This window comes from Plodia interpunctella, chromosome 21 (assembly GCF_027563975.2).
Source record: "Plodia interpunctella isolate USDA-ARS_2022_Savannah chromosome 21, ilPloInte3.2, whole genome shotgun sequence".
Lineage (NCBI taxonomy): Eukaryota > Metazoa > Arthropoda > Insecta > Lepidoptera > Pyralidae > Plodia > Plodia interpunctella.
The window spans coordinates 2,268,062-2,291,532 of NC_071314.1; the positions used below are offsets into that span (position 1 = coordinate 2,268,062).

Genomic DNA, 23,471 nt, shown 5'->3' on the forward strand with positions numbered 1-23,471 from the left:
TGAATCGAGCAATACCTAGTTATAATATCTAAATTTAAAAGTTGTGTAAATGTTATGAAATCCGTGATAATATATTTGAGTGTTTCGTGATTTGCATAAAATGTAAAGTGAGATAAGGTAAATAAACAAAACATCAGCCGAATCATTGACGGAGCTCTAGTAGAGCATCGTGAAATGAATGGACTCGACTCGAGCGAATCGAGTTTAGCGTTCGTAGTAAAACCAGTCGGAGGTGGGGCGAAGCGAAACGAGACGCGGCTGGCAACGAACGGTCAGCCGTTCAGTTGTCATTCGACAGCCCTACGAGAAAGACGCGGTCTCCAAGCCTGCGTGTTCTCTTAAACTTTACGCGACTAACAACTGCAGTGATTCGGAATTTGAACTGAGAGTGTTAAGTTGCAAGTGTCAAGTTTAGTGATGACTTTAGAATGGAGCAGTCTACTTTCGTGCCTCCTGGACAAACGTTGATGTCAGAGGGAATGGAAACGAGGGACCGGCTCGCCAAGGAGATAGTGCTCCTCGTGCTCTTCTTAGTGTCGACGGCGGCCAACTCGCTGGCGTTACTGGTTTTCTGCCGACGGCCTGGCCTAAGGACAATTTCTAATAGGTAAGCTCTTTGCACTTTATGTTCGCCTAGTACTCCTAAGAAAGTTTTCGCTTGTTTAGAAATTCTAACCAGGGTTCTGAGATACACTCTAAACTATACTGGGGACGGAAGTTCGGTATACAAAATTAAAATATTTATACACATACAAGAATACTTTTGCTTTTGGTAATTTATGACATCTTTTTACATGGAACTGCATTCGTCTTTATAATTGTGAAAAAAATCTTCCAATCAGATTGCAATTAATGTTGATTTATGCGTTGAAACACAATAGAAAAGATAAAGGTCTCTATGGAAATATTCCACAGCACCATAAAGGAGAACGTTCAATAATGATTGCAAATAAGAATTCAAAACATGAGCGAAGGAACAAAACGTTTCAAAATCCGGTTGTAAAATTTTAAAAGTTCCTTTTTTGTTGGGCACCATCCCTAACTTGGGTTGGAGCCAACACGCATTGTATTATTAGACCATCGGACGTGGTTAGGCCGTCTACCTGGGATCTTTATGTTGAAGTAGTAGTCAATTCTAGATTTACGACACCAACATGTTTACGACAACTTTTTTATTTACATTGCATTTACTTATTGAAGAGGTTTCTTTGAGGAAGTCCTATCAAATCAAAGAATGCAGATACAGTTGTATTTTCGCAATCAAATTTTTCGAGTTAGCTCGACGAAGAAAGTCGTCGATATTACATTCAACTTTGCCATAACAACGCTAAGCATCGTCATAACGGTTTTTATATCACGCGAAATTGGCGCAACTAGTAGGTATGTAAACTTTTTAGATCCATCAAATCTTTTATTTTCATTTAATACTACTTTTCTGAAACCTTGGAGGAACCCTATACATTTTAAACTCTCTCATTTCTTTGGCATAAATTATCAGCTAATTTTCAGTAATTAAGTGATTTCTATACGAATTCCCCAAACAAATTTAAAAATAATTTAAATCTAGAACAGTTAATTTATTTACAAATATTTAGCACTCGGTTGACTGCAATCGTAAATTACTACTGCAGAAATTCCACGCATTAAGTGTTGGAAAGTTACACGAGTCAATTACTTGTGGTTTAAAGTTAAAAGAAGTTCAAATGGACAAGTTAATAAATAATGCCAAAACTACGTCGTAAACAATAAAACAGCCACTTTAGCCAGAACCATTTAAAAGATTACTGATTTCTTTAGAATCCATTGACCAGTTTGTTTATCTCTCCTGTCATTCTTCTAGTTCACTGATTACATCATTAACTACCATAGAATTCTTTTGTCTTTTGGACAATACATTCGACCAGTTTCTATTTCTTAAACGTTATAAAGTTTTGTGTTAGTAAACATAATGTTATTTTTATCATATTTCTCCGGTAGTAATTTGACCTATTTAACGGCCGATACGATGTTTTAAAATATAGTTTCCTAGTGGTATTCTCCGTTTGATAACTCCGGCGCGCGAGCGTGACTCATTGGATTTTGACCCCAAATAATTTGCGCCCGACCAATTTGTGTGATGTGGTAGACTTCCTTTTGCAACTGATCATTTAGAACTATTCGTGGGATATGAATTTCGAATGTTTTTTTTTATTAGTCGTATCTTATCTTAATTAGGATTTATTAAAGTTGAGATTAAGATGTCTGTCATTTTAATTTGTTCCTTTATTAGGTATTTCAAAGAATGCGGCTTGAATGACGCTTCTTATGTCGCCTAAGTCAAGTATAGCCTCTTATTTCAATTGATAATGGTTAGGTATATCTTGTATGACTGGTACGAATGATTTCTTTGTAGGTAATTTATATGAAATTACATTTTTTACCAACAGAGTAATCACGTTATATTATTATGTTTTAAAATATGACGTGTCTTTCGTATTTGCTTGTAATTATTTTGTAATAAATATAAAATATTTATATTGTTGGTTCTTGATATAATAAAATTGAATTTACAATACAATCGTCTATTAAATTTACATTAACTTGAACTGCAAGAAACTAGTTCTTTTCATTGTCGTCGAGAAAAATAATAATGATAAAAAGAAACGAGCTATTGAAAGATCAACAAGATTTTTTTTTAATAAACAGTAATTGCAATGAGTATTGAACACTGAGCAAATAGTACGCGGGACCAAATTTTTTTGACAGATACAGATAGAGGGGTATATAGTGAGACGGAAACGTCTTTCAACTATTAGTGATGTGACTGTGAAGTGTTGAAGCGCCATATGCGTTTCTAATTCCAATAATATACACGTTTATTATGTAATGTCTTGTAGTCAATCATTGATATCATCAAAACACTTGCATAGTATCATGTGGAATAATACAAGAACCTTCATAAATTCTCGTTGCATGATACAGTCAATATGAACGACGATTTTTATCATACTACACAAACACATCTGCATTAATTCGGTACTTAAAATAACAGAAATCGATAAATTAGCTGATGCAATTTACCCAATAGCTATTGATAATCCTTAGGTCAATGTTAACGGAATAAATTTAGTAGTCATCACACTTAAATTATTTAAAAAGAAACACAATAACAAATTTCCCAAATGCCAAAGTAAAATTAATATGTATTAATGTTATAATGTTAATTGATTATTGTGTCGATTATCGCACTGGCTCGAGTGGAAGAAACCACAGTCTGTTCTTTTATCAGTCAGGTAATGAGGGCTTTGACTTTGGTCACACGTCCAGCTACTGTTAATCCCTCGACTGTAGACTAATCTCAGATGAAATTAACAAATAAAATTCTATTTTTTTAACCAAGTAACGAAAGATAAAGATAAAAAATTATGACATGATTAATAAATAGTTTAAGCACTTAGTTAACAACGAATTAATGAGAAACATCGTTTTTAGATAAATCACCTATATTTTAGAACACTAACAATGAAGTCAAATATATTGATTGAATAGTTAAAGTAACATCATTATGATTACTGTTAAATTCGAGTGTTTCTTGAACAAAGACTACCGCTGACCTTGGCTGTATCCGTTGTAATAACAACAGTATCTGCTACTTTTATTTGCTCAAATCGAATATAGTAGTATATAACCTCCAAATTGATTTCTAAATATTACACTAATTATTAATTTTAAACTGAAGAATTAACAATCTAATACACAATGTAAATCTTAGTAACCAATAAAAACAAACTGGCTGACTTGAAGCCTCTGATTCATCTTCTTTGATAATAATAAAGAAAAATATGATATATGTTTTGCTAGCTGGTGTTGTGTGACAAGGTAAAACAATGTCGTGTGGCTAATGTTTAATTTAAATGTGCTCAATAGGACCTAATCCATAATAAATATTTTATTTCAATAAAATATTTCATTTCAAATCATTGTGTTGGATACACAATATTCGCCCATCTCATCGGCAAAACCAAACGGATTCAGGACATCAAATCATCGTTAAAATTTATCATTTTAATTGGTACGAGACTAATGCTGATTGCTTCAACGATTCCACTGTTAATTCTTTAATAATTATTTTTTTACGAACCATGTCTGGAAGAATATTATTTATTTCTTTATCCATTTAATTTTCAACATACAACTATTTTCCCAAATTCTATTTTATTATATTTGCGTCACAAGCATGGCATCATTCAGGCAAATGTATGGCGTCTTTGCCTTTTTCGTAACATTTGTTGGGTTTCTCGTCACTATAATAGCTTTCACTATAATAGATCCAATTTCTTATTTAAAATAACTGACACTATTGTATGAATGATGGAACCAAAAGATTAAAAGGCTTCTTCTGTCGGTATCAGTTTAGAGACATGTGGGCAGGAATGTAGCAATGTGGTGTCAGTTTTCTATTAATTCACAGCGGCGACAAAGTAAAATGGACCTTAAAAACCAGTTTAACAACGAAATTTAATACGCATTTTGCTTAAAGTAACCGTGTATTATGACAACAAATTGGGAGGTCATACTGCCATATTATTGAAATCGCATAAACTAGGTATACGTTACACGCCTTTGTATGATATATTTTCATAATCGTGACAGTCGGAAATCAATGCCAAAAACATTAAAATATTTGCAAAAATTTTGACGTCTTAATATTCTCACATCCTGTTACAAAAAAATGTTAAATACATATAGAATGTAATTTAAATAATCAACTTACCAGAATTATTTTAAAATTAATAAATTAAGCTTTTTTTTACCGCAAAAAAGCCAACTCCTAAGCCACTTGTGAATCACGCGATCACAGCGTGGGAAGTGAACATGCTAGAAAAAAAGCATAAAATCTTTGATATACTAATTGTCAAGTCAACATAAAAGATGATAATAATAACTGAAATATTTAACTATCATATATTTAAAAGGAACTAACGTGATCGTATTAGAAAATTTTGATATTTAGTAAATTTATGAAAATGCAAATAACAATCTGTTGTGTTTGATACGCGAAGTTGCTAGATTCACGTGTTAATTCATTTATTCATTCACTTATTCTTTGTAACACACTTAACGTAATAATTATCTCATTTTTATTTGGAAAGTCAGCAAGCTTACAAACCTTCAATATAGTATAACCTAGCTGCAACAAAACTTGGAATCTATACAGGTATTGTTAAAAATCTTTAGTCTATTATCGATTGTGGAAATAGAACATGATTTAAATAATTTACCCGATCTTAATTCGTTATTATTATAACGATATTAATTTAACATCCTTCACAATTACATAGTTCAGCTCGGCGATCTATGTCAAGAGCTACATTTGGTTCAAACACTTTGTATCTGGTATTGAATTTTCTTGTGTTCAATTAGCTGGAATTATGTAATAGAGTGATCGTTTTAGTGTTTAAAAGATCATACATCGATTCAGATTGCTGTTTCAATAACCACTTCATTATTATTGTATACGCTACATAGTTACTTTCTTGTAAAACGGTTGGAACCGCCGCAGATAGTTTTTGATTCACAAAATATCTAATGAGTTTTGGAAAACAATCTTGTGAATTACGTAACATGTACGCAATGTTATCGTAAACCTTATCATCGTGTGAATTTTGATTAAACATATCGCAGTTATCAATGGAAATACCAACTATTATTTTGAATAGTTGCAATTTGTTTCTTTTAAATTTTTTTATAAATCTGATTTGTTAATTAAAATTTAAACTACTTAAGTATAAAATAATCGGTCATATGCGGATACGAAAAGACACGAATCAATCTATAAATAGCCCAAATATGTCATGAAGTAACTTACGTTCTGGATATATTTTGTAATGAACCCATTGAGTTACCTAAGATTGTTTATTGTATAAGGGCGCCTACACACTAGCTAGAAAGGGTTGACCTCCAATAGGCTCTATGTGTATTAATTATATTGTGGTTAAGCACAACTAGACAAGTGATTAATCCCAGAAAATTAGACACAGGTGGTTGTATGCCCGCTTCGAGATTTTCTAACATCCTTTTTTTATAGAACGTCTAAACATGATTTGCTTATAGACGATTTATTTTTATATCCCATGAATTAATCCGATTGTATATTTATTTAATCTAGATTAGTGTCTACAGCTTTATTTTTAAGGCCTATTTAAGCAGCGTAATCAATCGCTTCAGTGGTTTGTAAAATAACTTACTCATGATCAAGCAACTGTGCCAACAAAATCTTAATAGGTTTAATGTTGTGTGACAAAAACACTGCTGCTCATAAACTAATGTAAAGTCAACAACTATGTAACTTCTTGGAAATTGGTCTAAATATTGGTGGATTTGTAGGGTTTGACATAAACCTAGTTATACGCAATATCCAAATGTGTGTCGGCTTAAGATTGTAACTAGAAAATCAACCGATGTTGTGAGTTAGAAAAAAATTAAATTCATTTGTTTTACGATGCAAATGAAAACACTTTATGCTGCGCTCAGCTCTTCTGCACCACTAAATAAATCAGGATATTTGATTAAAGTTTGAGATTACAAACCAACACCAATAAAATATTTTATATTCTTGATAATAAGCAGAAAGCTGTCATCTGAAGAATTTCTCGTATTAATTTCAAATGCTAATAGTATGGATTCCGTGAAATGTTCAAATTTTTTGTGCGCCCGCTACGTTGAGCAATTCGAGGTCCATATCAGCCACTTTCTACATTTCACGTTTCGACTATCTAAATGTGTAGAACACTCTAAAAGTATTATGTCAGTTCATTTTAAGTACAATTCTTTTAAAAGTGGAACCTCAGTTTGTCGCAATTTAAATGACTTTGAGATAAATCCAAATTTGTTGTCGCCCTATTTGGTGTTCCGCCGCCATTTTGGCTCGAAACTGGTGCTATTTCAATACATTTTACTGGGTGTGTAATTGTTTAAGGGATACTGTGATTTGAAATCGTCATTCCTGGTAATGTGGGCGATGAGTTCGAGAAAACGAAACTGCTGTGTAGTCATACGCATCTACGCTATCAAAAGTACATTTGAATCACATTAATAAAGTCCATACGTTCTAATAATACATCTTCAATGTATTTTGAAATAATATTTTGCAAACGGATCCTTGAATCAAAAATAACACAACAAAAACCATAATAAATTACAAATAGATCTGCAAGATTTATACTATGAACTTCTAAAGGGCCACAAAAATACCATGAAAATAAGAGGTAGGTATCACATACCTAACCATATAAAGAAATATCTAAACAATAACAATTTATATACCAGCAGATAAAATCCGTAAGGACTCTTGGACAAATGACTGACAGTCATTACTTTCCTTGGCGACGGTGTCCATGCGACAACTTTCTTCAGTACTCGTTTTATTCCACGGAGCCACATCACGATTAATGATATAGTCACGACCACGACAACGTATCAATACTTTTATTATTACGCAATTTCAAACAGGATTTTAAATTTAATAGAAAAAATAATCTTTCAATTTTATCAATGCAGTTTTTATCATGTATTGTAGTTATAATTAAAAAATAAGCTAAATTCAGATATTTACATGAACACCTACTTGTATTGGTTCAATTACCTCGAATGACGATTTAAATTGTTAACATATTGACACTTGACACGGAACTAAATTAGTTGTGTAAATAGTTCATTTCAATCTTGTTTCTTTGCTATGAAATTAAAACAAGCGAAAACGCGAATTTTGTTTGAAAATAATTGTTCTTTGCAGGTTAAAGTTGAAGCTGGCGCGTCTTTAAATATACAAACTCTAAATATTACTGATTCAATTGGGTTCTATTTCTTTTACACTACGCGTTTGAAAGGAAATTAATTGTATAACATACTGAGAACTAATCCACACGAGTCATCCGTATAAGAAAACAAAGAGCAATTTTGAATCAAAAAGTATGTACGCTACTTTTTAAAAACGCAAGCGCACTTATTTGGTTTCAATTTAACGACGGCTGCTAACAGTTTCATTTCTTAAATAAAATATCATTGGACCGCGAACAATAGAATGTGATGCAGGACGCATTGTTTATCTAAAAGCGGAAATGACTTAACGTTCTCAAATCACCAGCTCAATTCCGAATATACTCGTACCTATGCTATAAACATAGATCGCTATTCGCTAATGAAATATTTTGCCTTTAGCTTCAGTTTATGTTAGGCCATAGGTAAATTAAGATGGCCGACGTGGTTTTAGCCTTTCTTCAAAATAAATTGACTGATCTATAAAGTAATATTGAAAAGTAATACTTTGAATGCACTACTTTTTGCCTAATTTTTTGGAAAAGGCAATGACTTAAATTTATTTATAGTTAGGTTAGGTTAGGTTTACATCTATACATACATCAATTTCATCTAAGAATATTTACTTTTTAAGTAAATTATTTAAGTACATGAGAAATTATAGTGTAGACTAATATCAATTGTATAATTGAGATTAGTCTACACTATAATTTTTTTTGGGTATTATGTATATAAAACCCATTTAAAAATAATAATTAAAACAAACAAAGCCCCTCTATTGGAAAAAAATCTTGTTGCTTATTACCTAGTAGCAAGATTATTTTCCAAGCGTGGGTCTGTGTCTGGGATTTTTGGCATACAAAAACTTGTATGTGATTCACCGAATTTGATTAAAGTATGGCGCGTTTTTTCTTAATTTTATTCATCACCAACATTTAAAATGTCGTGCCAGTATTATACCTGTTTAATAAATATGTTTTGTGCTACAGAAAAACATTTGAAAGTAGGTGAAACTTTCAAATTCTATACTTGTAAAGTAAATAAATACCAAAAATATATTTAACACTATTTATTTTTAGATATTAACTCCACTCCACTGAAAAGAGTCTCGCTCTTAAATTACATGATGATCATGAAACAATATTTTACATTGTCAGAAACACTTTTCAATAACAGAGAATTATTCATTAACAACAAAATTAATGCTGACGTTTTTGGCATGTTAAAATATTTTAATCTTGGTAGCAGATATAACCTCTAAACATAAATTGATATTCCTTGATAACATAATGATTAGAGAACATTTGTCGAGAAATTATCATTTATATTGTAACGGCCTTTAAAGGAATACCAATAGGCCTCGTGGTTAGTAACCTTACACATAAGTGTAGTTTAATCAAGAAAATTATTCGTAATTAAAGGTTAATTAATGTAGATATCTATCGCAACATAATCATAAGGTTGGCGCTACAGAAGTAAACAATAATCAGGATTACCGGGGGCTACGCTATCGCGGGAATTTTGGGATAGGTATCTCTTATGTTCTTCAGTTTTCGTTCTATTTATCAAAGTTTCATTTCAACTTGTTCAATAGTTTATGCGTGATGGAGTAACGTAGAAATAAGATTTATATGTTTAATTTTTCTTTCTACAATACCGATAAAATAAGTATGTGTCTTTGAAACCAGTAATTAATATCAGTTTAGTCAGAAATATTTTTGTTTTCTTATTTACTTCATTCATTAGTCTATTATCTGGATTTGAAGGTACAAAAATACTTTTCTCACTTTCAAAGGTGCATGAAAGTATTTACATTCGTCATACCACTTTCCCTTCGTCCACATGCATAGAATATATTTAACGGTTGTAAATTCATACATGCTTCTATTGAAAAAAGTTTCAGAACGAAGCAGCATTTATATTTATTAATAGAATAATATAGAGACACAATACATGAAAGTTAAAAAAAGATCAATAAAATAAAAAATAATAACAAATGTTTTATCAATAATACTGGCCAGTAATGTCTTCAAAAAAAATATATTATACGTCAAAGAAAAAGTGACAGAATACGGCAAATTTAAATTCATATTTCAAAATCACAATTCACCGAGGCCTTTCGCCAGGTGAATCTAGTTTCACCTTGATGCACTGCATTTTGTGCCAACATTGACCTAATTCTCTACTGTAGCGTTTGTTTATTACCTCAAAAGGATTATTATTGTTTTGTGCCTGCTTCGCCATTTTCTAATAAAATATCGTATTGTAATCTGACAGATAAAACTAACTGCTAGATCAAGCTACCTGATGTGATTTCCCAGTAATATCCTAAACTTGTAAAACACAACTTTTAACGCTGTGTTCCTTAACTTATATGGACAATCAGATGCTTTATAACAGGCTCTAGTTTAATGAACTATTCTCATAAAATTTTATGGGAAAATTATAACTAGTGATATGTGTATTATAATTATAATTATAATTATAATAGGAAGAAAATCAGGTCAAGATGGCTGATCACTTGAACAAGTACAGCTATTTGCGTTTTCAGGTGAAGGTAATTTAAAATGGCTGATATAATTCATTCGTTGCTGCTAGAACAAAAATAAAAACTTTCTTTGATGTCTGTGTTTCTTTGATTGTTTGTGATCTTGTGATTATTTGATTAATCTTTTTGCTATCATTTAGAGATGGTAACGATTTATAATTGTATTATTTTAGTCTTGTGTTCGTACTAAATAATTAACTAAAATATAAGAAGAAAGAATGAACTAAATTATATCATAAGTAGGTAAAACCGGTAATCTATTACTACAGTACTAAAAAGTATAGTATAAGTCAGTTAATTAGCTGCTAGTAGATAGTAAGTCCCCGAATAAGTCTAAAATTATATAAAACATACAACTTGCACATAAATTGTATTCCTAACGAAAGCGTAAATAAAAATTGCGTTGATTATTTGCTGCCTGTGAGCTTAGAAACTAGTCGTAGTAATTTCTCAATATATTTAAATCTAGCGGCCCGTACCAGCTTTATTCGGGTAAATCTATAATAAATGATACACTTAAACCTTCAGAAATCACTATCTATTAAAAAACCTACATCAAATTCCGTTGCATAGTTTAAAAGATCTAAGCATACACAGGGACAGACAGACGGCGACTTTGTTAACTATGTATTGATGTTGCTACATTGTTACACGTTATTTAGATTTTTGTACACGTGTTTCTACAATTTCTTTCGCCTCATTTGAAATCACCACGACGTGAAACGCGAACGCGTTGTAACGTTATGTTTTAGCAATAAAACTATTAACTTCATTGTAGATCGACAGAAAGTTTTCATGTAAGCCTCGAACAATGAGGGACAATACCTCACACTGCACTCTTATTGTTATGACAAACGTAATAGCAACACTTGGTTCTTTCTGCCATTGTTTCAGCCAGGGGTGTAGCTAGAGAGCCATTGGCCCGGGTACAAAAAACATTTGACGAACCGCTTGTTGAAGTTTTGACGCGAAATGGTTGGTTTGGAGTGAATGCTCATAAAGTTTACATGTACGTTTGTTCCCATTGAAACACACTTCTAAACATAAATAGATATGTTTATCTCGTATATCGTGGATGATAAATGATAAAACTTGGTGCGCAAAAGTACTGGGACTTAACCTCAAGTAATCTGTTAAGTTTTATTAAAATATAAAGGATTAGTGTTCGATATTTTTTTCTTAAGGTTTAGGGAGGGGTGATTGGGTAAATGCCCTGGTAAACGCCTTCTTGTCCTTATGCAGATACGCCACTGGTTTCAGCTTATCCCAGCCACATTGTACTGTCTAAATCAAAATCACTTTATGCCTTTTCTTAACTTTTGACATTCCTTTATTTGGCATTAGGTAACTTTTTTGCGTATACCTAAATTTCTGTAACTCAAAGATTGATAGACAATATTTTAACATTAAGCTAATCTATTTCTATTTACACATAGCTACGCGAATTAATAATGTGTTTCAAGCCTACATTATGTAGGCTTTTTAAAAATATATCATGCACAATATACATATTTTAAATATTATGTAAGTACATGGTTTGTTCGTATATAATTAAAAAAATATTTATATACTGTGCACAGATTGAGTTAGCCCCAAAGTAAGTCAGATAATTATACATAGTAAACACCGGCTGAATTCACACAATATGTTCTATTGCGAGTTACTTACATAGAATTATATCAACCTAGAAAAATGTGTAAAAAATACATAATATTTCCACTTCCCATGATACGTCAATTACGTCATAAAAATGTAAATATATTTTATCAATATTAATATGGAAATATGGATATATCTTAAATTTGTGTGGACAAAATGAGTACAGTCGAACGAACTAATGTTATATTCCTTTCACTATAAAATACCAGCCTTTTTAATTACCTTGGACTATGTCCGTGTCTTTGCAGATTTTAATTTTCTTCCGTAACTGTAATTGCTAAAGTACAGTTCAACAGCCGTTTTACAACCAATAATATATATTAGCCAACAGGAATTAAATATGTACTTAAATTGTTTTGCACTGTGTTAATAATATAAATACGTAAATACCCATATATTATATTACAATGCAATAATTTGACGTTTGATGTATGTTTCTGTAATGCGAGTTGTGTGTCGTATTATTGACTCACTTTTTTTACTAGTTCTGGCAAATCGTGTACTTTTATGAGAAACGTAGTAAACTGAATTATTATTAAATATAGATTATATTTTTAGGATTCTAAAAACGATTTCGTAAATAGGTACTTACAGTAACATAAGTTCAGCATTGAGTAATGCTGATAATAATACCAGGAAAACTGTGGCCCAAAATTCAAATGGGATTTTACGATACGATCACCATTGTCGCGTTTTTCTACGTGTCATGACTTCGACTCACATAATGTCATCTTAAAAAAAAAACTTCGTCTATCATTAAATACTACAGAATGACAAAGATTAAAAAAAATTGAAGTAAAAAAATATCATATTCTTGTCAAATTTGTTCAACAGCAGCGACCGTATCATTGGGTCATTGGGTCTTATACCAGTTTACATATCTGTGTAAACTCACAAAATCGTACCGAAATACAGAACAAAATATGGTAAAAAAAAGACATTTAAAAATACGCAATTTGTCATAGAGATATTTTTTTTTATCTAGCTTATTGTCCAAATGTAAAATAGAAGGAAACGAATTGTAAAGTAAATAAAAGCTTTGTCTTGATGTACTGAAGTAATAATTATTCAACAATGAAACTATCGAAGGCCAGTCTACTGCATTAACTGTACGAACAGACAGAATTTGGTATTCAGTGCAGGCGGTACACTCGGCGCCGTTAGCTGAGAAAACAAAATGGCTGCTTACTTACAAAAATAAATGTATTTTTTATAATCTTTTTTTATATATTTGCGGCTTTGTTAATTTTGTGACTTTTTAGAAAAATAAAAACAATTTTGTTTTTATATTTTTTTGCAATAAATTCCGGAGCGGTATGACCAAGAAAATAAATTAATGTTGTACCAAAAGTGGTAGTTCCAAAATTAAATTTATGTTACTAATGTAAGTTAATCTACTGCTAGTATCAGTTTTTTTTTTTATTAAAAAAGAGTTATATACTACTCGTATGTACGTAAATCATGTCTAATGCCGCTGCTATTTGGCCTGACTGTACCAACGAGACGTACCTTGAAGAAGACAAAGACAATTGTATAAATGTAAATTGACAACCAACAATGGACTAAAATAATGATATTTAATCGTTACGTTTGAAAAAACCTAGTAGTTCGGTATATTTTTTGCTCTATTTATTTATATTCGTTCTATGTACCTTGTGCGTGATTTATATGTTGCAACGATAATTGCTTGATTTTTATCTTGTGCCAATTCGGTATTCCAATATGTATGGCATTAAATAACAGTTTTTATAATGCGATGAAAAAACGTTGCACTGATTTCATAGCGAATATTAATGTTGATTTTTTGAAACTGTAATATATATATATATATACATTATTATATATATATATATATAATAATGTATATATATATATATATATATATATATATATATATATATATATATATATACTTATATTATATACTTCATTTATATATCGATAAAAAAAGAAAACTTTTGTTTCTGGTTTCAACATCATAAGATGATAAAGGATTTCTAAGTAACTTAGAATCGAAGTACAGGTGAATATAACCATTAATTACGAAGTTTTCGGTGTTTTTGTGAGCAAATGTGGAAACATTTCGTGATAACGTCTTGCCCTGAGTGTCCGAGGGCACTGACTTCGATGAACTGCAATAAAATTTGATTTATCAAGAGGGGGATGGAGAACATTGCTAATGTACTTCTTTATTTATTTATTCACTAGCTTTTGCCCGGGGCTTCGCCCTCGTAAATTTCTCACTGGGGCTGTATTTTTTATAGGATGAAAGATACCCTATGTCCTTCTCCATACTTCAAACTACATGTGTGCAATATTTCAAGAAGATTGGTTGAGTAGATAGGGCGTGGAGAGGTAACAAACAAACTTATTGCATATTTATGATATTAGTTAGCATTAAAATTTTACTTAATAAACTGGTTACAGCCATTACATTACACAAATAAGGCAATTGAAAATATGATGATTAAATTTACTGCAGATTTCAAGTAAAACTTAAAAAAAAGCTACATAAATATATCAGTTTCATTTTTTTAGCTCATATTGTGTTTTTTTAACATCACTTCCTTGGGAGTTTTTGGGAGTAGCTTATTGTTTATAGTTATTTATTGAAATGATGCCGTCGTATTAAGTTTCGGTACAAAATTGCACGTGTTCAATATAACATAAACATTGTCGATATTACAGAAATTAATAAGAAAGTAGGAAATAAGATAATTTATTTGACATTATTTTGTTTATCGATCACAAAATATAATTAAATTAATAGTTCTCCAATGAGTTCTGCGCTTACGCATTTCCTTTGTAGAAATGGTCCGCGTCAAGCGAAAAAGTTCAATGTCTTTCGGAAGGTATCAATTTGTAATTTTAAATGACACCAGCGGAACTAGTTAAATGTATAATGAGGTAAATATTGTATTATTAACGTTTTACGTCAATTATTACCATTTTCCATCAGGTGTAAAGTCAAGGGTATATATAAAAAAAATGTCGTCTTTCAAGAAATGGTGAAAAATTGAGAAATATCTGTAAAACGATAAATATTTTTAAAATTTTTATTAATTAATACTAATGATTCCATGTTACATGACCGGGTTTTAAAAAATATCGAAATAAAAACTCGGAAAAGCGATAAATCAAAAATAATATTTACAAACATCAATTTTCGAATAACCGACTCATACAAAGGCAAAGTAAAGAATAATTTATGTTTGGAAGGTACATATTTATAATCATTAATCCTTTTAACAATGGCTACAATATTTAACACGTGCCTATTGATTGTAATTAATCATTCAAATCAATCAATTGCATATTTACCGCCCAATAAAGTAACTTTAATCACTTCACAGCCTTGATAGATTCTGATGAAACATGGTGACAGCAGTACGGTTTACTGAATGGCAAATGTGCGTTGTTCAATGCCAATTCGCCTTTATATCTATCGTTCAGGGTGTTTTTGAAGAGACTAGATGAATTTCCACAATTTCCTACACGGTTTCTATAATCAATTTTGTAATTTTTGCTATTAATTTCTTATTTTTGCTTATTCCTGCCTCTGATATGCGACTGCTGTTTTAAATAAGATAACAATATTATCAATTCAAGAACAATAGGCCTCAAAAAAACCTCTGTAACACTTTTATTTGTATTTAGAGTACCGCTATGCGACAAAATTGGTATTCCATAACTTTTATCTCACAAACCGTTAACTTGAAACCATTTCGGACCTTATCTGTTAGATTTAATAGCTTTTTAAACTATAGTTTAAGCTTTTAAGTTTACAGTTTATTATCTTATAGTATGCTAAAACCTTTGATTGTGTATTTGTATTAGCCTTCACCCGCAGCTTCGCCCGCGCTCATCCATTTAGGAATGGGATCTCAAAAAACCATTTCTTTAATTAATTTACCTGGCAAATTTCATGTTACGTGGCGTTGTAGTTTTAGAGATATTGTGGTGAGTGAGTTGATGTTTTTCACTTTTATAAATATAGATTTAGCTAGATATAGGGCAACACTGCAGTTTACGCCCGGGAAATATTTCAAATATTAGCCAACAGTTGCCATCTAATTCGAGAAAATATCCCTAATCGAATACTTAAAACCTGTCGAAATATGAAATATTTTAATTCCAGTCGTTTCAAACACATACTGATGCATGTAAACCAGATGAATGCGGATGTTCCTTCAAATAGGAAAATCCTTTAGGTACTCCCACCTGTGCAATGTGGTCCTATTAATTACTAAGCTGATCCTATTGTTTCTTGAACACTTTAATTAATACCATAAAATATTAAATTACTTCCTGTCGTCCTAGTACTCAATACTACGCAAATTTATATTTAAATTTGTTCTTATATTTTTTATTTTCAATTTTTTTTCTAAAGTCTCCAGTATGGTTTGCCTTTATTCAAGTGTACTGTTATCGATAAGTTTAAAAATAGAATTGTCATCTGTTATGTTTTTTTCTCGATGGCCAGTAGGAGTTGCGAATGCAGTTATGCAAGGTCACATATTACGTGTTAAACGTTAGAAAAACTAAAAGTAGAAAGTTAGCTAATATTAATTATATCACGATTTCTTTTAATAGACACGTAGGGTTTAGCCGATAGGCTCGATAGACTACATTATTACTTCATAAAATAGATAATATGATCAGTCAAAGAAAGTACCTTTGATGCGTTATGTATTTCTTTTCATTCCATATTTAAAATGTTTTTTTTTTTTTAAATAATGAATGATACAAAAACGATGAACAAAAAGCTCCCAATATGAAATACTTTATCGAAGGCATATTTTATTATTGTGTTTCATTGAAAACATGATCATAAACTGGTTTTCAATGATATCAACCGTGGGGGTTTCCCCAACCTTGAGACAGCGTTCAAATCAAACGAAAAAAAAGATTATATCGATCATATCGTGAATTTTTTGTAAAGTAAGTAATATGCGTAGGTATATCATTAAATAATTTAAAAAAATCCTTAATGACGTGTCTCTTTATTCTAAAGAAAAATATTAAATACCATACAAGTTCCAAGATAAAAAAAAATCGTGCAAATTCTTTGAATGTAGCCAAAAAGAACGAAAATTATGTTCTTGTTCCTTCTTATAATTATGAGGCTAAAAATTAGGCCAAGGCAACAGTGACGTAGAAAACTGGAATGTTAAGAATAAAGCGGTTAATTTCGAAACGAATGAGGATATAAAGAGTTCTTTTAATAGTCGTTTTAAAACTGAATTCGATGAAAATGATCTAAACAATTAAGGTCTTCTTGCATAAGGGCAACCTTCAGACCGACATTGCGTTACCCACGTATAAACATATCTGGAATGGTTACAAAAAATAAACAATTTGTCTAAATTGAACACGTTGACATGTAAATGAAATTTGTGTGATTTTAGTGTAATCTTTCAGGAAAGACTCATCAAGCTACGAAACGTAACCAACCATGCACTAATAATTGGAACAACATTCAGTTAAAAAATTACGGATTACTAATTGTTCTTGAAGTTTTAAGCTCGAATAGAAAAAACATAAAATTGATTACAATTCAATCACATTTTTTACAAGAATATTACTTCAGTTGAAATCATTAGATTAAAACTGGTCTACAGCAAGATATGATAAAGTTTAGTTCATCTACTCGTACATGAACTTTGCTAAAAATTCTTAGTAAACTTAAAGAAAACTCGTCATTACCTAAAATTTTAACAATCAAAGAAGAAAACAGTATGGCGTAAAACACGAAAAACAAATTATTTTGCAAATATATGTCTTACATGTGAGCACAATGATGTCAGTATCCACGTCACCAGAGTAATGTAACATTGTTGTAAAATATCTTATTTCGCATAACTTAGTCCCCATAGAAACGAATATACCTATAATGTTTCAAAGCATACAGCGTGGTAACAGCTTCTTGGATCAAATTAAACTTTAATGACAATGCGCATAATTCATCTTTTAAAATCTCGCTCAGTTGAATCAGATATAAGAATTTTCTTTACACATCATAAAACAATGTCATCTCCGCCACTCTCCGAATTAAAATGGCATTGGCGTTGAAAATTGATGTTTAAATGTGTATGTAACTGTCGTAAAAATACTATAAAAAAACTTTATGACCATCGGTTGGAATATTATTATATGTGAGTGAAATATTATTCAGCAGTTTTTAGAATTACATTTTTTTTTAAATAAAATTGTCGACGTGTTCATGTTTCTTTTTATCTGCGGCCAGAAGATTTTATCTTTTTTACGAATTGTTAACAGATTTGTTCGAAAGTTGATTTACAAAAATTTTGGTTTATATTTTTGTTGCTTCCATGTTGGCACTAGTGTAGTAACTTTAGCTAGCTAATTTCCAAAGTCCACGGAAGTTTACAGTAGTTTAAAAAACAGAGGTCAGCCGAGCGTCGCTCTCGTGGGCCGTGGGCATATGTTATGGTCATAATCAACCTCGACCCACTTGCCAAACGATTGCCATTGTTCACCATTTTCATTTAAATTACCAATGTTAATTGCAATTGCTTAAAATGCAGTCGTTCTTACGAGGTAAGTAACCATTCTATTGACAAGAATCAAAGCTAGTTCAGTCAAGTTATGTATTGTGATTACCAAATGTCGACAAGTCAACATCTTTCAGTATTTTAAGTTTGTATAATGAAAATATTGGTTTTACGACTGTCATTTCTTGACATTTCTCCGCCTAGATCGATTATGATAGATATCATTTATAAGACCTCACCTCTGAGGAACTAAATGAAAAAATAAATGTAGTCATTTATACTAACGATAATCAAATGAATAACATCCTTGTACATTTCATCCATAAATTCATGGAAATTGCAAAAAACGATTCCGCCTCTGGAGAAAAATGCATACAGAGCATGCATACAATATCAATCAGCTATTTGATTTTCAAATGCCAATCTGCGATGCCTGAAGGTCGGCAGACAATGTCACAGATTATATATATTCAAGGCCATTGATTATCATTAATGCTGATCCGGGAACATTCTGGACTTCACAAAGGTCTCTTGTTATGGTTGCAGACTTAAAAAGAACACCATGATCCATAAATAAAGATCAACTCTGATTGAATGTAGTAATATATAATGCTATTGTTTTGCCTCGAGCTACATAACGTTTTATGACAGCGAAAGTCTATTCCAAGAAATGATTCTTTGGGTAATTTCATTTGAGAAACACAAAACAATATTAGGAGTTAATTAACGGACCTAATTACCTTCAAAGATAATGAATTTGTTATTGAAAGTTAACAACAACATTTTAATTGGTGATTGTAAAGTTCATGAAACGTTTCTATCTTCACCATTAAGGTTACAAATATTTTCTTCACACATTATGAACAACCTTCCCTTGAGGTCGATAAAACTAATAAAAGATCCCGTGGTTCCGTAACTCAATGATTCTTATTCTTGGCCAAATGTTCAATAACTAAATAAAATACACAGTCTTTGAAATCGGAGCACTCAATTACATCAACGGAAAATTATAAAGTATCTTTTGAAATGACAAAAAATAAAGAAACCGTTTTACGAGGAATTAGTACGAAGTCCGTCGTCTGTTGACGATACTCGTGAAGGCAGAAAATAAATAAAAATCAATGAGTCGTTTTAAGAGTATTGCCTTAGATTATTCCGTGTTTGTTTTTCTCATAAGCTTCATGAATGTACGTTGATTATTCCATAATAATGGAACTATAGGTAAACAAACAGACACCCTTGGATGCGTCAGTAATATCCCACATAACGCGTAGTTGACAATAACAATGTTTTTTCGGACAAATCCGGAGGTCAAGATTGAGTAATTGACGTCAATATAGGAAGCAGTTAATAGGAAGTAGCAGTAACTAGGTATAAGGCAAAAGACAGATAATAGTTCAAACTAAAGATATCAATTTTAATTACGAAGAGACTGATTCATCTCTGGCACTAAACGATCGTTGGAAAATGCGATGTCACTCGGTCACGGTTTATTCCGTTTGGAGAGCAAATATCCAACCCTGTAATGGCTTGGACCTAAAAGCACGTCTGTTGCGAACAGGGTTAATTGAAGTGCAAAGAAACGGGGTAATGCTCGTCTTGTGGAACTTGCCGACAATTAGACACAAGTGGAAATTGGGGCAGATTTAGTACCTGTGTGTAAACGCAAACAGGCTTCTTTGATGGCTAATTCACAAGCCTGGTTTTGTACTATGGCCCGAGTAAGGAGAACAGCGATAAGTGGAGCGATGTTGTTCACTTTTACTGTCGTTATAGGTTTTATTAGGTTTAGTGATATTTTTTCCTGGTAATACAGACTTGACATTGAGCAATGAATTTTAATGTTATCAATTTATTTATTGAATTGAATAATGAATTACTTAATGTATCTTAATCCTTTTAATTTATCTTAGGTATTCTATGTCGCATGGTATTTCCAGGCACAGATTTACTTGATCAAGTCACGATTTTATCGAGAATATCCTATAGCGGAAAATATGTGATATGTAATCGGTTACGTGAACCAAACAGTAATTAGATGTTGTCTAAGCCACGTTTTATTGATCTATGTCAAATTATATGTGCTTGCGATATTACATATGAACAATTTCACATTTATGATATAGGTACTTTATTCATAATTTGAATATTTTTCCCCTACATATTAAAATGTTATCCAACTACAATGTATATGTAGTTAAAATATAATAGGTAGTTTCGAAGAATAACTACTCAATTGTTTGATGATTAAGCCAGCAAGTGATGACTAGTAGATGCTTCCAGAAAAATCCATTTTAACCAACTCTATTTTTGATGCAAATGGAAATGTTGATTTAGGACTAGCCTCAGATGTTTTGTAAACTTAACAATGCTTACACGATCAATTTCGTACTCCTGTCGAAATATAAAATGAATCAACGTGAAATTGGATCGTCGCAACGTAAACACACATACTGCTTATACGAACGAAAGTGCATTCAAACATAGCGAATAGTTTGATGTATGTTTAACCTTGTGTAACTATAAGAACGCACCTGAGGACATGTCAACACGATCGAGTCGGTCCTCGGTCGGCAAACATGGCGGTACGTGCACTCCACTAATGTGTTTTTCTATTGTTTCAGGTTCGTCATCAACCTCCTGGCGACGAATTTGTTGACTACCTCCCTGCTTGCGCCCGCGCTGTTCGGCGAGCATTCCGCCAGGGAGGACGCTGCCTCCTGGATCGAGGCGGGAGACGCGGCAGCCTCCGCCTGCAGCCTCGCCGCTCTGCTCGCCATCTTGCTCATTGCGCTCGACCAACACCACGCAGTGACTGATCCTCTACGCTGCCATACCAGACTTCTCCAGCGGCGTCCGGCCGCTCTTTGCGCCGCTACTTGGCTCGCAGCTGCCATCGCGGCGCTCGTCCGCGCTGCCGTCGCCGTCTTCCGCCACTTCTACCCGCTCGAGCCTATCGTCCAAGGAGTCGAGCTTGCCTACTACGTCGTGTACTTAATGCTTGGAGTCCTAGTGCCTGCTGCTGTAGTCTGCGTCATGTATGCGAGGATATACAAAGCGGCGCGCTCGTCCGGACTTCGAGCGAGAGCGCACGGTGCCAGTGCTCTTCAGCTTCATGAGCCTCCAGCGAATCTACCAGACCTAATTGAAGAAGGCGAAGGACTCACACTGAGAATAGATGTTCCTGATTCATCTGACAATGCTGCGTCGGCTGAGAGTGATCGTAAATACGGTCCATTCTTGCTTCCTCCAGAACGCCCGCTTCGGTGCCCCTCTGTCGCTAGCCTTCGAAACTCGCGAAAAGAGGGAAAGTCGAATGAAGATCTGAGGAGAGGACTGCCCGCCGTCAGCTCAGCGCCGTCTCTGGCTGCTCCACTCCTTGCTGTGCAGCCACGTACACCGCAGCCCGCAAGCAGTACTTCAAGAATAACATCTATCCGGTGTCGAATTTCGAACGCTTCATTGTTTCGTTATAGGGAAGAATCTCGTGCGGCTCGTGTTGGACTATTAACTGGTGCATTAGTGATGTTACACATCCCGCACGCGGTATCTGCGGTCGTGTCGGCCGCCGTGCCGGGACTCGCTGCGAGTGCGCGCACCCCAGCGTTAGCTTTGTTGTTGCTGTCCTCTGCGGTGTCACCGTTCCTATTCGCGTTGCGATCGCGGCGCGTGCAGCGGGAGGCCCGTCGCTTGCTGCTGCCGGAGAAGAGCGCTTGGGACAGAAATAACAGCGCTGCAGCGGCTGCCGTAGCTGACGGGCAGCGGGCACGCGCTGCTTTGGAATTGCTGAGGACTCTGTCGCCCGGTAGCGGTGGTGGCGAAGCTGCGCCGTCGGGAAACGGCTCAGAAGGGGGCGCGTGCCGTGGGTCCTTCAGCTCGGGCGGTAGTACCCAGCTGTCGTCCGCGTCGGACGAGTGACCGCCCCCTCCCCGCGTGCCCCCGCACGCAACCCCGCGGGTCCACTTCGCCCCGCGGCCCACCGCTATCCTCATCTGTGATACTAGGCTAAGCCACTCCGCGCTCGGCGCGACCGTTAGACTGATTTAGTATTAAGATAATTTATTGTGTCCATGTACCTTTCCGCTGAGCGGACAATTTTTATTACCTGATATAAATGTATGAAAAGATTAAAAACTTATCGAATTGACATATGATTTTGATTTATAACTCATGACCTAGTGACCTGAATTTGTCAGCCTCAGTATTCACGAGTAAATGCTGGAAATAGTGAAGGTTGACACAAAATGGAGCAAGCATGAAATGGCTATATTACGAAAACTGTTTCGTAAACATATTCACCACAGTTACAAACGTGAGATTCTTGAAATAGACATGAACGCGATAAAAGGCATACCTACTTACCAAATGCTGTATATTAGTATTAAAACTTACATTACATTACTACTACATTATATACCTACTTGAGAAAAGAAAGTTTCCTTCGAAAGGGTTCGATTCCTCTAAAGGATTTTCACCATTGGAATAATAAGTCAGTGCTTATATTTTCTATTTTTCGCCCACCTTTACAGGATAATTTTTTGAAATATCTGACTGAAAGATAACATCAAAACTAAAATGTTGATACTTATAATTGAAATAAGCATTGGTGGATAATTAAATAGCAAGACAGAAATGGAAAATACTCCACCGAATAGAAGAAAGCTTTTGATGCTTTACATACATTATAATACAAGTTTATTTGTTAGACAAATCAAAAAAACCCCGACTTTCAATATTCATTTCGCTACAACTTTTGAACGGCTGAACAGATTTTCATGAAACATAGCTAAGAACACTCGGGATAAAATTATCTGTGACAAAAAAAAACTAAACGAAAATCGGTTCATCCGTTTGGAAGCTACGATCCACAGACAAACACGTTAAACTTATAACACCCCTTTTTTGCGTCGAGGGTTAAAACAAGGTCCTCTGCCGTGTCTGTCTGTCCGTGA

At 33.3% G+C, this 23,471-nt stretch overlaps 1 protein-coding gene across 1 annotated transcript; it reads left to right on the forward strand.

Annotated features, from left to right (window-relative positions):
• Positions 1 to 264: 264 nt before the first annotated feature.
• LOC128679319 (uncharacterized protein) lies at positions 265 to 22,660 on the forward strand. The gene is made up of 2 exons (XM_053761459.2): positions 265 to 607; positions 21,144 to 22,660. Exons 1-2 carry the CDS (start codon positions 429 to 431, stop codon positions 22,435 to 22,437), a joined length of 1,473 nt encoding a protein of 490 aa, XP_053617434.1. The 5' UTR covers positions 265 to 428; the 3' UTR covers positions 22,438 to 22,660.
• Positions 22,661 to 23,471: the final 811 nt, after the last annotated feature.